Source organism: Ammodytes marinus, assembly GCF_949987685.1.
Source record: "Ammodytes marinus genome assembly, chromosome: 10".
In the NCBI taxonomy this organism is placed as follows: Eukaryota; Metazoa; Chordata; class Actinopteri; order Uranoscopiformes; family Ammodytidae; genus Ammodytes; species Ammodytes marinus.
Genome location: NC_137214.1, coordinates 25,194,342 through 25,210,181, shown reverse-complemented (window position 1 = coordinate 25,210,181; position 15,840 = coordinate 25,194,342). Strand labels below are relative to the sequence as shown.

Below are 15,840 nucleotides of genomic sequence, written 5' to 3'. Positions count from 1 at the left end.
TCATTGTTAGCATGAGCCACAGACAGGTAAGTCGCGACCAGTGAGACAAATCACCATCCATCAGTAAGTTTAAAAAAACACAAACAAACCAACATAACACAACAAGGTTCGACTGCAGCTGTGGGGCATTCCTGTATGTGTGGGTGATCCAGTTTGCTGTAGCCTACCACTGCCAACCATTTATCTGTTGAGTTCCCATGGCTTATCATCTGCTTTAACTTCAAATACATGCTATAAAAACTTATTATTTATTGTATCGAGTTAGTCCGGATATTTGGGGTTGTTGGAAGATTCTTTTTTTTCCGATTGTTTACCCTAAATAAGTAACTATTGGCTGATTTTAGGAGAAGTCATAAATAAATATATAAATAAACAGTCTCTTCATCCTAAAAGTAAAGCTAATAAAGGTTGCTAGTTACAGTTCCAACAGTTTGCAATATCATTCTACTACTGTATATTTGCAGCTGAGCGTGCTACGTTTGTAGGCACTACAATTAATATTCACTAGACTGGTAAAGTGTGCTATGGTAAAGTGCCTTGTATGCGCTGCAGAATGGAAAGAACAGGGAAGCGTCTCATTGTTAGGACTTAGGCAGTTAGCAGTTACTTCCTCTGCTACCCACACCATTCAACCGGTACAACTGCAGCCACACCATGTTAAACAAAGTGCCGTTTTCAAAAGATGAAAAGGAAGGAAGCGAGGACAGAGGTGAAGATTGAAGGGAATGCTACTGACAAAATGTGAAGTCCATTTTCTTCATTCCTTATATTTTTAACAGCCATCAGTTCAGGATTGTTGGCCGGTCCATTAAATGTGCGTGTGTGCATGTGTAATGTATGTCTGTGTGTATGTGTGTGTGTATGTGTGTCTTCTCTATATTATCTGGTCTACCCCCAGTTGAGGGAGGCAGACAGAAGCAGAAGGAGCAGGAGTATGGCTTTAGGAGGGCCGGTGGTGAAGGTTGAAGCGCGCCCTGTGCCAGTGGATGAGCCCAGGTTGGAGACGGTGGCCCTCTCAGAGTACAGCGGGATGACGTCAAACTGCCCACCTTCATTCCCCTCCTCTTCCTCTGTCTGCGTCAGCTCCTCCTCTTCCAAACTCTCCACCACCTGTAAGGGACGTGTAAGGAAAACATTGTCAGTGCATTTATCAGCCTTTTCACATTTAACAACACTTAACAAAAACAGAACCATCATATGATGTAAAACTCTCTGACCTCACTGAGAATTCTGTGATCTCATATTTGTGAGAGGTATTAGGTTATTGTTCATTTTAAATAGAATACCACATTTCAAAAAGCAGAAATTGGTAAGTCTTAGTTTGTATTTTATAATTTGAAATTGTTGCCATCAAGGTCCCTACAGCACAGCTTTGGACGAGTATTTTGTTTATACTAGAAATGTGTTATTACTGGAAAATCTTACCACATGATTTACATGCCAAACATGCTGTGCCAATGCAGGACGTGCCATCAAAGACACACCGGCATCAAGGCATTTACCATGTATTACAGTAAGCAGATCTCATTAAAAATGATTCCTACAGATACATAATTGGAAAGTGAAGACGTGCATGTGTAATGCAGTGTTGCCCAAGCCAACAACCAAAGCCACAATACAGAATCCAATTCTCAGATATCAAATATGCACAAGTAAGTGTGTGATCTCGCTATTCTTTCTCAATCGCCTTTGATGTTGACATTAGAGTGTTTCTTTTTCCATTCACATATTTAATATAACATAATATGATTAAACGTGTGAGAGCTTATATCAAGAGAAGACTCTATTCCAGAGTGTAAAGCAGTGAGTATGATTCACTGCACTGTACAGATGTTCTTCCTCAATGATATGCACCGACATCTGGAGGAGCCCAAGGCTGATTCTGAGTTATTGTATGTAGATAGTTATTCTACTGATAATAATACACCGCTCTGACTTTTAATTCAAATGCTGCCTCTGATACCTGTAACACGCCATGGTGTTTTATTTATTTTGACTGGCACTTTCGCACTAATTTTAGACTTTTCATCATCTAGTCTGACAGTCGCATGGGCACTAAACAAGGCAGTTATCTTGCTCTCCTTAGGGGTACAGAAATGGATCATGGTTAGTTCTTCCTACATCCTGTGATGATCATTTTGGTCATTAGTAGTTAAGGCAAGGAGACAATGCAGGGGAATACAGTAAGACATGTTACTTATCATGAAACTTTGTCTGTTAATATCTTATATTAAAAATACGATTGATTTTGGATTACAATCTTTTTCAGAAATGTATGAATACATACGTATGGATATTTGATCATAAAGCATTTGTATCTCTTTATAAATCAAAAATCTAGATGTCGGATAAAGCCAGAGTTAAAATCTTTATTTAATTTCATAACATACTAGTGTCCAAAGAAGAAGATGTATCATAAATTAAACAATTTACAACACATGAACAAATCATAACCTTCAGAATTGTGCTAAGAATAATTATGGAAATTATAGTTGATGTAAGTGCTTTAGAAGTTGAGATATTAGGTTCAGAGTATTGAAAAAAAAAACCTATGTTGTTTTTGCCTGCCTGTGTATTATATGATATATTTCAAATTATGTATGCATCATAAATCTTTCCCTTCAAATATGATCATCTAATTGGCTGAAGAGCACACAGCTTGGGGCTATGTCAAAACAAAAATGCATATGTACATCTATAAATTAAAATGAACGGGAAGCTGCTATTCAAAATCAAATTAAGATGGCATGCGCCGCGCTACACATTTCATTGTCCTTGTGGGAATGCAACACTTAAAACAAAGACGACAATCTTTTTGAACATTTTTTTCCTCTCTCCCCGCAGTAAGAGCGGATACTCAGCTTTTTGAAGAGAAACTTTTCAAAGTCTGGAAAAATCACTTTAGAGAAACAAGCAAAAGCTCTGCGGAAAAGACAAGACAAGAAGCTGAGTGACGGACAGATGAGGAGATGTGCATGGTATGGATGGAGGGGGGAAGGAATGAAGAGTACATTTAAGTTAAGTTACTTTATTAGTCAATGGTTGGTTACATTGGAATTTGTCTTTTTCGCATATCCCTTCTCAAGTTACCACACTTCGGAGCAGGGTAAGACATAGTACAGCGCCCCTGGAGCAGCGTTGGGGTTAAGTGTCTTGCTCAAGGACACAATGGTAGAGATGGTGGGCACCGTATAGATGTAATACCAGCCACTGCTAGTTTAACAAATAACACCCTCCTGTACGGGGCCAGGGATCGAACCAGCGACCTCATGGTTACTGGTCGGCCACCTTTCCTCTATGCCATCCTACCACCCCTCAGAGTACGGTGAAGGCTTAAGGATGCAAGACTGAATGAACCGAGAACGGAAAGAAAAATAATGAATGAGTAAAAGAAGAAAAAGGACAGATGGAAGAAGTGAAGAAAGGATAAAAGGGAAGGAAAGAAGGAGGAAGGAGGGGGAACAGAAAGAGGGGGAGACATATGGGCATGAATACATTTATACTAATGAAGCCTGACTGATGCACTGCTCCCAACCAACACCTCATCTAATCCGCTCACTGGGAGAGAGACACAGGCCGACACACAGAGAGAGAGAGAGAGAAAGAGAAAGAGAGAAGGAAGAGAGAGTTGGAATCCCCTCTTGTCTGGCGGCCCAGATTATCTCTGGCAGTGAGGCATGCTGGGAGCCAGGGAGCAACAGCCACGGTAGATTGTGGTCGGGCCAAGGTGGTTGCAGTAGCCAGCACCGGATTGGCTTGGACCACACTTAATGGTCAGTGTTGGACAATGGGGCAGAAGCTCTCAGAACACAGCACATTTCAGCATGCCTGTGTGTCTGTCACTGTCTGCACAGTACTGAGCTGCTGGCACATTCTGACAGCATCCAACAGGACTGAAGTCAAAGCACTTCAGGGCCAAGTCTTGTCCGCGTGCCACAGACCGTGTGAAGTCTGATGGGTCGCAAGAGACAAATTCAACAGTCGCAGTCCGGACAGTTTTGTGACCCTGATCCTCTCACCAGCCTCCTTCTAAGCACCAATAAATCCATTAATAAATCCGCTTAGAATCCTTGCCTGAGAATGATCATGTTTTTAGGGTTTTCTTCAACAATTCAAAGTAATCCAGGGATAGTTGTAGTTGATAGTACATCCCTATACGCACTGCAAATAGAAGCCGCTAGTAGCTTATTTAGCATCTGTTCAGGCCTCAACTCAGGTGATAGCCGTAGGCATGAGGCATTATGAGTTTGGGTTGTCTGCAGTGGCGTAACTTTGATGTTCATATTGGTGGGGACACATTTTGGCGAAACGTCACACAATTTGGCGAAACGCCCTCGCCCCAGACCCAGCATCCAACCGCTTACTAGTTTATTAACCAAACCAGTTTTAGCATGTATCTATGTACAGTTTAGTCAAGAGTTGAGCGGCTATCAATCGTTTTGCACAAAAAAACTTATTATATTCATACATCCTTGGCTGCTTATGTTTCACAGTAGAGCCGTCCCCGACTCGGAATTTCAGTTTACGAGTGAACCGGGGAGTTGGAGCGCAGCTGAAGCGCGAGCGTGCCCGAGCCTCGGCGAGCCGGCGAGAGAGAAACAACACAGAGCCGGTGACGGCTGCAGAGAATGGTGATTCGCGCGAGTAAAAAAGACAAGATGCTCGCGGCCTACGGGGGCTTAATTGTTTCCAAGGCGACCTATCTTTACTACAGCACATAGCAGAGCAGAATCAATAGGCATATGTGCATGGACCTATAAAGAAATGGACAGCGGACTGAAAACCGTTGGAACGTTGAAGCCATTCATTCCTATGAAAGCTGCTCATTGGCGCAGGGCGACCATACAGGAAGTATTCCTGGCTTCGGCTTCCGCGTAACACGGTGCCAACACGCCCCTAAAGCGTGACGCGCAGTGTACGTTTCACTGACGTTCTTGGATGAAGAAAGCAGTGTAACCGAGTGTAACCCATGCCTCCTCCTCCCGCGAAAACAAACTGAAAGACGTTGAAAGCCGTTGGGCTAATAAAACGCTTCAGGTGGTGTTTTTAAATGAGAAAACTTCAGTTTTATTAGTACATGGTCTAAAGATAAGTATGAGCCTATGATTGATATCCAGAAAAAATTTGCGGAGACACAATCTTGTTCGCCGCTTGTATTGTGTGGACGGGGAAATCTGCCTCTGGGCTCCATGGAAAATAAGCTCCCATTCACAGCATGCAGTACTAATGGGTTGGCCACTAGTCCATGCTGGCTGCTCGGAGAAGGCAGCATCCTGGGGGCCTGCATATGTGGTGCGCAATTTGCACAGCGCAAACGCAAATGCCATTTCCTCTTTAATTTTGACCACTCTTCTTCTATAGCGTTTGACGTGACGTGACACATTACCGCCACCTATTGCCCTGGCATGATAACGTCAGTGTTTTATTCTCTTTTATTATAATGTAGCCTGTCGGCATCGGATAACCTGCAGGACAAATAAAAAGCAAAGACTTCGCTTTGCATGGCCGGTGGTCCAGACAGACATGTCCTGTCAGATCTTAATTTCCAACAACGCTTGATTAGACTAGGCCTACATACAGTATGTCATTGTCAGTGTTACAATGAGATGTTTGATTACTAACTTAAATTACCGTTGTTTGGTGAAAATAGTTCCGAATGTCTTCTCCTTTCCTTTTCTTCCCCGACATTCTTCCTTCAGCCGCATTCACAGCGCAGCAGCTGAGCTGATTGATTCCGTCCCGAAATTACAGCAGAAGCTGTTTTACCGCTCTCAAATTAAGCAACCAATCGCCGCTGACCAAAACACAACCCACGACAACCAACAGGAGGCAAAGCCAATCACAAAATACATAAGGCGGGACTATATAGAGGCAACGCATTAACCCTTTCTCGTTGTTGTCATATCCTTCTCATATTGGTGTGGACAATTTCAGCACATTTGAATATTGGTATGGACACGTCCACACCGTCCGTACGCAATTTTACGCCGATGGTTGTCTGTCAGTCCAGACAGTTCTTGAACACTTTGAGAGATTTTCGTCAAATTCAGCACTAACTCACACTTGGACTCGAGGGTTAACTGACTAGATTTTGGAGGTCAAAGGTTACTGCGTTTTTACATATTGTGAGGTTGCATTTGTGACCTTGTGCCATATTGTAGCTTCATAGGGGCTTTACCTTCTTTAAAGCATTGCCTACCACTGCTGTACTTTCACTATTCGGCAATTGTATGCCTTCAAATAGGTCTCAAGATAGAGCCCTCAGCTGAATGACTGACTCCATGGCAACATTAACCTCCCTCTTTACGTCTTCCGAAGCCTCCAATTAATGTAGCGTGAAGAATAAGAATAGAAGTCACACGATCAATGTTTTTTGACAGAAACATTTTCTCATGAACATGCTGCTTATATCCCTTGAACACTAACACTTTACTTTATCCGTTCAGGGGGGGGGGGGGGGCAGAGTTGTCTCAATTTTATCCCAGGGACCACAATAGTAGTTTTTTTCCTTTTCTACACAGAGTGCAGTATAAAGAATGCATGTTCTCGAGGGATTTCTGTGATTGCCTAATATGTCCACCTAGCTGCAATTATTGTCTACCTATTGCCCAGTGTGCTTCTGTATAACAGATGTTCAATACAGTCCTCTCTGGCTGTCAAGATTAAACAAGTATGTACGTTGATGGAAACAGCTGTGTTATATGGAAGGCTGTTATAATACTGCTGAAACTTGGGGCCTCAATCTGGTCGTACCGGAAATGTGTTCATAACATAAAGCTCAGTAAAGCTCCAGTGCTCATTTCAACAGGTTATTTGACGACCATTGGAAGCTGTTGGCTCTCAGCCTGAAATCAAAATCAGAGGTTCAGGCAACACGTATCTCAGCCGTCGTTGGAAGAATCTGAAGTATTCAAACACAGTGATGTATTGTTATATATCAGGCATTCCCTATTTCCTTTGAGTTCCGAATAACTGAATAACTTCATGAGGTTTCTCCCATCTGGATCTCAGCACTTCTAAAAACACAGCTTTGGGCACTGGATCAATCTTTTGAAGGATATCCAAAGTGCTTTGATAACTCCTGTCCCAGAGCTTCTCCTTTCATATTCAAATGCTGACTAACTATTGTGTTCTTCAACCGCCGATGAGAAGTTTGACCCGCAAGATGACTGTCAGAGAAATTCTATCTGATCAAGCAGAAGTGAAGCTGATTGCATCATTTAAAATAAATACATTTCAATTTTTTAAACGTACAACTTCCCTCGTGGCGTTTCTCATTTTACTATTTGCATATAGGGTAATTACTACGGCTTGTATAAAATGTCTGCATTAGTGCACATCACTTGTAGGCTATTGTACAGGGGTGGCTACCACTCAGAACTGTGTGTCACATCAGCGGCATATTAATATGCTATTAGTGCTGGCTAACATTATCTGAACTTCCTGCCGCTGCTTCACAGTAATAGCCTTCAAACTCAATTAATGTAATTATTACAGCGGTGAAACAACTGATTATGCCCAAAGATCATTCGTGTAAATAATAATAATATACTGCAATCGTCATTGCAATGATTTTATGAATTAATCCATGAAAGTAAACCAATGAATATATAGGATCCTGCATGTTGTAGACTTTGTATGTAAATCAAGTGCACCTTGAAGCACTTCTTTTCACAAACTGAGTGTTAGGGAACACTCACACTAGGCAACTGTCCGTGTCCAAGAGTGATTGACGCCTAACGTTTGGCCAGTGTGATTACTTTTGATAAGTTGAATCATGTATCTTGAAATTTCCAAGATTAGGCAAATATAAAACATATCGGTAAACTCAAACCCCCATCTTCTGTCTCAATTCAAAAGGAGCAAGTCCAATATGAAGTTTTGAATTTCCAAATATAAAAAAAAAACATAACTGATAATAAAAAAAGCCCCAGCTATGGAGATAAAACAAATACAATAAATAAGCAACATGCTGTGTGACAGGGACAAGATGAGTTCCAACCAAAGATAATAGAAAAAGGCCCGGGGATAAAAAGTCTGAGAGGTAATTTTGAATGTGAAGAAGGGCTATGCCTGTAATGAGCTGTGTGTGCGTGTGTGTGTGTGTGTGTGTGTGTGTGTGTGTGTGTGTGTGTGTGTGTGTGTGTGTGTGTGTGTGTGTGTGTGTGTGTGTGTGTGTGTGTGTGTGTGTGTGTGTGTGTGTGTGTACTCACGATGTTGTTGTGTTCGGGCAAGTGGTTGTTGCTCAGCAGCTCATCCTCCTGAACCAGCGGGGAGGGTCTGGGAGCAGGAGGGGGGGTGATGTCTGCAGGCAGGGCGCCGGGGCTCCCCATCCAACTGATAGAGTTACCTGCATGGACAGACACAGGCCCATCACTGCCTTTTCTGTGTGTGTGTGTGTGTGTGTGTGTGTGTGTGTGTGTGTGTGTGTGTGTGTGTGTGTGTGTGTGTGTGTGTGTGTGTGTGTGTGTGTGTGTGTGTGTGTGTGTGTGTGTGTGTGCGTGCCTGCGTGCGTGTGTGCATCTGAGTGGGCGTGAACCTACATATCTATTTGGCAGCTTTATTGTTTGAGCTGTCGGCAAGCTTGATGAATCACTGAGCTTTATGGGAAGTGCATTGACGCATCGATCCAGGCTTTAGTGTTTGGACATACAGGCTCAGTGTGTATCGACAGCCTTATTGACAGCTGCAGTGATTGAGTGACAACTGGAGGGCTTTACCCTCCGGCATCTCTCTTCTCACACCTCCTGCGCCCTGCAACAGACTTATGCTGCTGCAGATACAAACTGTATAAGTGTCTTAAAGATGCCGGGGCTGTAGCGAGTAGCTCACATAAACACATGGAGGCGGAGTTTACTTCATGCTGTGAACATCGCCGTGGGGAGCCAGCCACCCAGACAGATTCAGCAGACATCGTGCCCAAGACATTTTTTTCATTTATTCCCTTCGAGTTTTTCCTCAAAGTCTTGTTGATGGTGACACATAGCTCTAACATACTGGGAGATTTTCGCTGATTTTGGCACAAAGTGACTTTGTCAAAAAACATTCTCCAGAGTCACTGATGCAGTTTTAGGTGAACATGTGCTGTATTGGTGCATAGTCCAAATGTACTTCACAGACCAAATTAAAGGTGCTACAAGGAACTTTCAGTTATTTTTTCATTTCTTCCACCCCCTTTGGACAAAAGCGTTAGGGTTTTTACTATGCCAGCTGTAGTTTCTGGGTGAGCGTACCCATGACAAAGGCATTAAGAAAAACTTGTCTTGTTTGCTGTTACATGTAATTTGTGATCATCAGACAAAAAGATTTGACTGTACTGTAGATATATTTAAAAGTTCTTCGTAGCACCTTTAAGTAGACTACATTATATGAATAGAGCAGCATAGAAAACATGCGCATTTGTTGACTCACGCAGGCAGCTGTTGTGGGTGAACATGCGCTGCAGTCTCAGACAGTCCTGCCAGTGGTTGCCGCTGCCTTCACAGTTGCACCACAGCGACACGTCGGCAGAGCTGTTACTGATGTAGTTGGGTGTCATGATGGTACCTACAGGTCAGAGGGTCAAAGGATTAATGCTTCACTTTAATGTCAATACAATCTTCATCATAGCATTCCAATAAGGTAAACACAAACGCCATAGAAACAAATAAGGACATAGCCAAAAAGTCAGTGTGGAAGCCACAATCGGCTTCCACACTGAGTTTTACTTTGAGCCATTTTGGGAGAAAATCAGTTAATCTGCTTCATGGCACACACCAGAAGAGAGAAGATGCTGTCCCTTTTACTTCAAACAAAGCTGAAACATAGCCCGAAGAAAAACATGATGTAGACTCTGACTTTTACTCAAGGAGCTGAACGCTATCTTAAGGAATGTGAAGAGCCAGAAAGCCCCCATTTTTACAATATGTTGGAGCCTGGTTGGAGCTCTAGCAAACACCTCAGAAACACACTCTGTAGAACATACCACTTTTAAATCAAGAAGACATTTTTGGTTCTAGCATACAAAAGTTAATGAACAATGACCTCTTCATTATAATAAAGAAAAGGTAAGTCTAGCGGCATTATGATTCCTTAAGAAATCTTTTTAGCAAACTGGAGACTTTTTTGGAATAGTAAAGTTGCTAAAGAATCCTTGGAATTGCCCTGAGTTTGATATTAACATACATAAAAAAATCTCATAAGGAAAACACTGCACTGCTTTCAAAGACAGGATATGTTTTTGTAATGATGTGGATTGTGAGGGTTGTGGCTTTAAGAAAGCTATGAGCCTTATAGAAAAGTACTCCATCATTGTCAGAGCGAGCAGTAAGCCACTCAATGCTCCTCTATCCACATCTCTTGTCAGCTGTCATGCGTCCTCACTTTCGACCTGGCTTCTTCTCCTCTTTTTTCTGCTCTGTCTGATCACCTCATTCACACTAACTCTTTGCCTCTATCCCTCCACCCATCCAGTCACTGGGTTCTGTACAGCCACTTTTAATTTGAGAATAATTGATAAATACTTCTGTGTTAGAGATATATTCAACATTTCTCTTTTATGTTGGATCTACCATGTAGCAGCCACTCATGATAACAATTTTACAGTTCAACCCCAACTTCATTTCAGTCCCTCTCTTCATGCCGGCCATCATGCCCATGTGTGTTACAGCAACGATTATAGACCAGCATATGTTTTGGGCTTATTTAAAGATGTCATTTTGGTATGTGTAAGAGAAAAGGGAACATTTTCTTAGGTATATTCTCATAGCTAGACTTTTCAAAACCATGCACAATATTAATAAGAAAAGTAAAATTCACCATTTTGCATAACCATTCAGAGGAGAAGTTGTCTCTCCCAGTACATAGGGGAGTCATTGGATATGGCTATTGGGTTTAATTATATTGCACATTTTGATATCACTTTTCCAGCAAAAACATTTGTGTTTTTAATATTTAACTGAGAGGTTTTTATAAAAAGAGGTTATCAGGAATGTTGCTTCTGACAACCCACAATTTTACCGCTTTTATGTTTTAAAGCAAAAATGTTCTATTATTACCCCAATTTTCGCGCACTTGATCACACTTACCCATACGGTATGCCTTTCATATGGAAATATACAAGTAACCCTTCATTATTTTCAGATTTAGGCTGTATTTAATGTCACATAAAGTATCATTAATTTCAGGACTTGGCTGCATTGTTTCTACTCGGTGAAGGAATTTAGAGTTTGATACATGAGTAATGTCCATTTTAATTACAGAAAAAAAGGATATCTCCAAATCAATGGACTGACTTTATAATTCCACCTCCATTTCTATTTTATGAAATAATAATGGCTAATATAATCATTTAGTCTACTGTCTAATAAAATAGTCTTTTTGGAATAGATAAATGTTGCCTAGCAGCACGGCTACTTTTGTGGGTCTCCAAACTTCATGAAATTCTATAATCTGAATTGAATCACTATAAAAACACACATAAGAAATGGTGAAATGAGCTATTGCGACACAGTGTTCAAAAGAGCTTCAAAATAATGTATGTATGTCCTTGCATGCCCCCACATTCCATACACTTTGCTATTCTTTTTTCTTGACACTTCTTAAGTCGTTGGAATACATTTGCCAAAGTGCTAGATAATACCTTTCTGACTGACTAGTTTTCAGGTGTTGGTCAGAAATCAAAGTCACTGCCAAATTGCATTCCATTCAAATGCCCTAGGCCACAGGAAATGCAGGGTATTGTTTAATGACCTAGAGAAAACTTGATAAAGTTCCAAAACCTCCTCTTCTGGAAATTATGTCCTAATAGAAGTAGACTGCACACCCCTTTTTTAATGTAACTTTTCTCTTTCCCCATTTTCCAAACTGTCCCCCCTGCATCACGTACCTATGAGTCCGGCGTAGGCTCGGAGGCACAGGCCTGCTGAGTCTTTCAGACAGCCGCTGGCCGTCAGAGGAGATGGCTGGCAGTTATTAAGGAAATCCGCCAGTCTGGACCTGGCAACAACACAAACAACAAATCAACATCAAAACAAAGGAAGCGGGCAGGATATCCCAATGTGTAAGTCCAATAACAATGATTATATTTTTGGGGTATTTTATTACTTCATTACTACATTTTAAGGAAGCTATTTCTCTTTCAATATTACTTTCTATTTGACAGCCTTTGCTGTGGATCCACTTTTCCTTCAACTTTTTCCCCCTTATAAAATACTGGAGGATTATGTATCTTTGATGGCCGATACTGAAGGCCATTATTTCCAGCTGCTTGAGCTACAGAGGCAATCCGTATGCAGATTATTCTGCCAGGTTTTTCCAAAATTGGTAGATCGGAACATGCTAATTGCTTTCATTGAAGGGTCACTTTTTTATGCTATTCTAAACTATTCGCTCTTGTTCATTTGGCCTGAAACCTGACAGCATTTACAGTAGCTGACTCACAAGCCTCGCAAGTAGCAACTATGTCATCAAATTTCCTCCATTTATATTTTGCAAAAACACACAATTAAACATATTCTGTACTTCAATATGCAATGCCTTTTAATAGCATTGCTATTAAAGATAGTGTCAGCGATTCTGGTACAAAGTGGTACTTGTACAATGAACTCCATTGTACAGCCATTTAACATTTAACCTCACTAAACTGTATCAGCCCCATACATTGCCCTGGGCTTTGTGGCTAACTAACCTGCAGAGGTCGTCTCGGCGGCAGAAGCTCTGCATGTGGAGGCAGTTGTGTTGCAGCCCCTCCATCTCCTGGTAGGAGCAGGAGGGCACAATGGTTTTCCTCCTGCGCTCGCCACACAGTGTGTTGGTGCAAGGGCAGAAGAGGACGCCCAGGCTGTACTCCTCAGGCACACGCTCCAAGAAGCGCCGCAGGGCCCGGTGGCACTTGTGCTGGTTGCATCGGTTGGTTCCCGGCATTCGTTTGGTACAAGCCAGGACATATTCCGACCGCAGGGAACCACACTTCTCGTACAGGCCGCAGTCCTGTGCTGCTTTCAGGCACTGGTTCTCACCGTCCAGTTGCATGAAAGATGAGGCTGAGGAACGGGGTGTGGAAAAGTCGGTATTAGGCAAAACACAAATCACCATGTGTGTGCAGAAAGTTGGGTAGAGGAAAATGGAAAATTTCAAGCCTCATACAAAAACTGCGTAGAACGTACATCTCATAGCTATTAGTTTTTTTTTTCATCTGTGAGTTGTAAAAAGGGGTACAGGAATATGATGATGTATTTTGCTTTAAAGCCTCCACATAAAATACTGGACAAAATAAAATAAAATACTCGACCCCAGAAAAGATTAAAGGTGAACAAACTCGCAAAACTACTAAACGTTAACTAAAATGAATGAAATGAACGCTCAAATAAAGGAGAGCCTGAAGTAAAGTCCACATAGTATCCACTGAGGTATATTGATATAATCAGGAAAATGGAGGAGAAACAAATTAAATTGACAAGATACCACTGCATAAAGGTTGGGGAAAGATTAGACATAAAAATGGTTTGAAAATCCTCCACTGGGGTCCAAGATTGTCCTTGTTTGGTGTGGTAATTGGGCCAGCAAAGTCTTTGTTTGCTCTAAACCAAGCGTTATGTTCGATCCCATTACGCCACTCCTCAGTTAGTCTCTCTAGTTACTCTATCTTTATTGATTGATACATATTGATTAACATGTCTGAGGCTTAGTGATCCATTGAGCTACTTCACTGACACAATGGGTTGTAAGATAGAGCTATAGAGCTGTCTGTCATTGAATACCACCCTGCAAAAACAACCTAATCATAACAAAGTGTGTGTGTGTGTGTGTGTGTGTGTGTGTGTGTGTGTGTGTGTGTGTGTGTGTGTGTGTGTGTGTGTGTGTGTGTGTGTGTGTGTGTGTGTGTATTTTACCTTAACATGGCAAAACCAGCAAGAGCTTCACATTAGTTTCTCTCCCATAGATCAGTCTGGACTTTCTACAATCTCATCTCCATGGAGAGGAGTCTGGTCAGAAAATGACAGGGCCAATCAGGGCCCGTGTTCTGACCTAACATGTGTCCCTCATATTGGAAGGCAGCTTCTGATTGGTTCATGGAGTCATCAGTCTAGCCTCGTGAGAGCAGCCATATCTCTGTAGCTTATTTCTCAATGCAAGTTGGCGTCAACGACTAAAAGAACCAATCAGGGGCTGCCTTCATCTAACGGGGCCGGCCTCCTCCCCACAGAGATTGGAAGGAAAGGCCTGACTAATCTGTCTGACAGAAACAAATGTGCAGCTTGAAGTGTATTACTAAGGGTTAAGCTGAGGAGCGTGAACATATTCAAAGTCTGACCAATGGGGTGACCAAGAGGGGGTATAAGAGATGCAGGAGAGTTTAGCTCTTTCTGCTTTGCCTTGTGTGTGTGCTGTGCATTGTGTTGAAACAGGAGTAAAACAATGATTTAATACATATTTTAGCCCTTGAGAAAAAATCTTGTTGAAGTCTTTCTAGTCATTAACACCAGGCTATACTTTTACCTGCCACTAAGGAAGCCATGTGAGTATCCATTAGCGTGTCATCATAGGGAGATATTTCCAGCTCATCCTCCCCTGGAAAAAAGGAACACACACACATTGGCAATTGAGTGACCATTTCCGATGTGGTTCATTGATGCTTTAATTATTGTCCACTTTGATCTTGGAAAACCTTAACAATTGCAGATAATGTGAAAATGCACACAACAAAACAATCTACTCTATTTGAACGGAACGTCCCACGGACACAAGGCAGCTGGATAACAATCTAACGCAGTGTGGAACTCTGCTAGAGGACCTGAGCCACAATTCAAACCTCTTAGAGGTATGAATTGTAACTGACTGTATTGAACTAGTCAATGGTCAAGAAAAACTTAAAAAAAAAGCCAATTCCCATGAACTATGTAACATGATTTAAAGAGAAAATAAAAATGTCTGTTTGGTTATTTCATTGCCTTAAGACTTAGGATAACACTGTATGACACGCAGAAGAGTCAATAAACATACAGGAATGACACTGGTGGAAGAACCTCCAATGACTAAGAACATACGTGTAAACATGAGTCAACATCTACATGTGCAATGAGTTCAAATCACTGTAAATCATAATATGGTCATTAATCATCGCTAACCCATCCAACACAGTTAAAGCGACATCACCATGCTGCTCTGTGTATAAAGCTAATTAAACTTATTTATTTATTATTTTCTGTCTCTCAATGACGTTGTACAGTGTGTGAAAGTGAAGTGATGAAACACTGTAATTGCATAGAGATTTTCTTTATAATAGCTAATTAGAAGAACAAAGGCCTCCTCACGTGCCCTGCAGATCAGACAAGTCCCTGAAGATAAACCATGCATTTACACATTCAAATGTGTCAGCTTTTTATTCCTTCCTTCCTTGTGAATTTCCATTTGTGCATATAAGTGGAGAGGTCACACCCTAAACGCATGGCACCATCGACTATCTATGTAGACACCTTCACTTGTGCATGTTCTTATTTATAGTTCAGCAACGGATGTACACCTTTAACAAACCAACGCCAGACAGATGGATTGAATATATTGAGGCTGCATCCTTTAAATTAGATTCACTCAACAAAGTGATCAAAAACAATTCTGTACGCAACATGTGCAGACAATATCAGCATCAAACTTCATAGCAGTCCATCCAGCATTCATTAAAGGTGCAGTCAGCGATTCTGGAGAACGCTTGTGGTCAAAATCACTTTTTTTTTTCTAAACAGAATTTACACACACACACACACACACACACACACACACACGCACACACACACACACACACACACACACACACACACACACACACACACACACATTGCTGACAGGTAGCAGATCTTGTGG

At 41.6% G+C, this 15,840-nt stretch overlaps 1 protein-coding gene across 1 annotated transcript in view; it reads right to left on the bottom strand.

Annotated features, from left to right (window-relative positions):
* Positions 1-514: 514 nt before the first annotated feature.
* Positions 515-15,840, bottom strand: part of gfra3 (GDNF family receptor alpha 3) — a 36,106-nt gene continuing 20,780 nt past the window's right edge. The window contains exons 3-8 of the mRNA XM_080035048.1: positions 14,479-14,550; positions 12,668-13,022; positions 11,867-11,976; positions 9,412-9,546; positions 8,214-8,350; positions 515-1,110 (exon numbers count right to left, since the gene is read on the bottom strand). Of these exons, the coding sequence (XP_079891174.1) occupies positions 889-1,110; positions 8,214-8,350; positions 9,412-9,546; positions 11,867-11,976; positions 12,668-13,022; positions 14,479-14,550 (1,031 nt within the window). The 3' untranslated portion in view covers positions 515-888. The remainder of the gene's footprint in view (positions 1,111-8,213; positions 8,351-9,411; positions 9,547-11,866; positions 11,977-12,667; positions 13,023-14,478; positions 14,551-15,840) is intronic.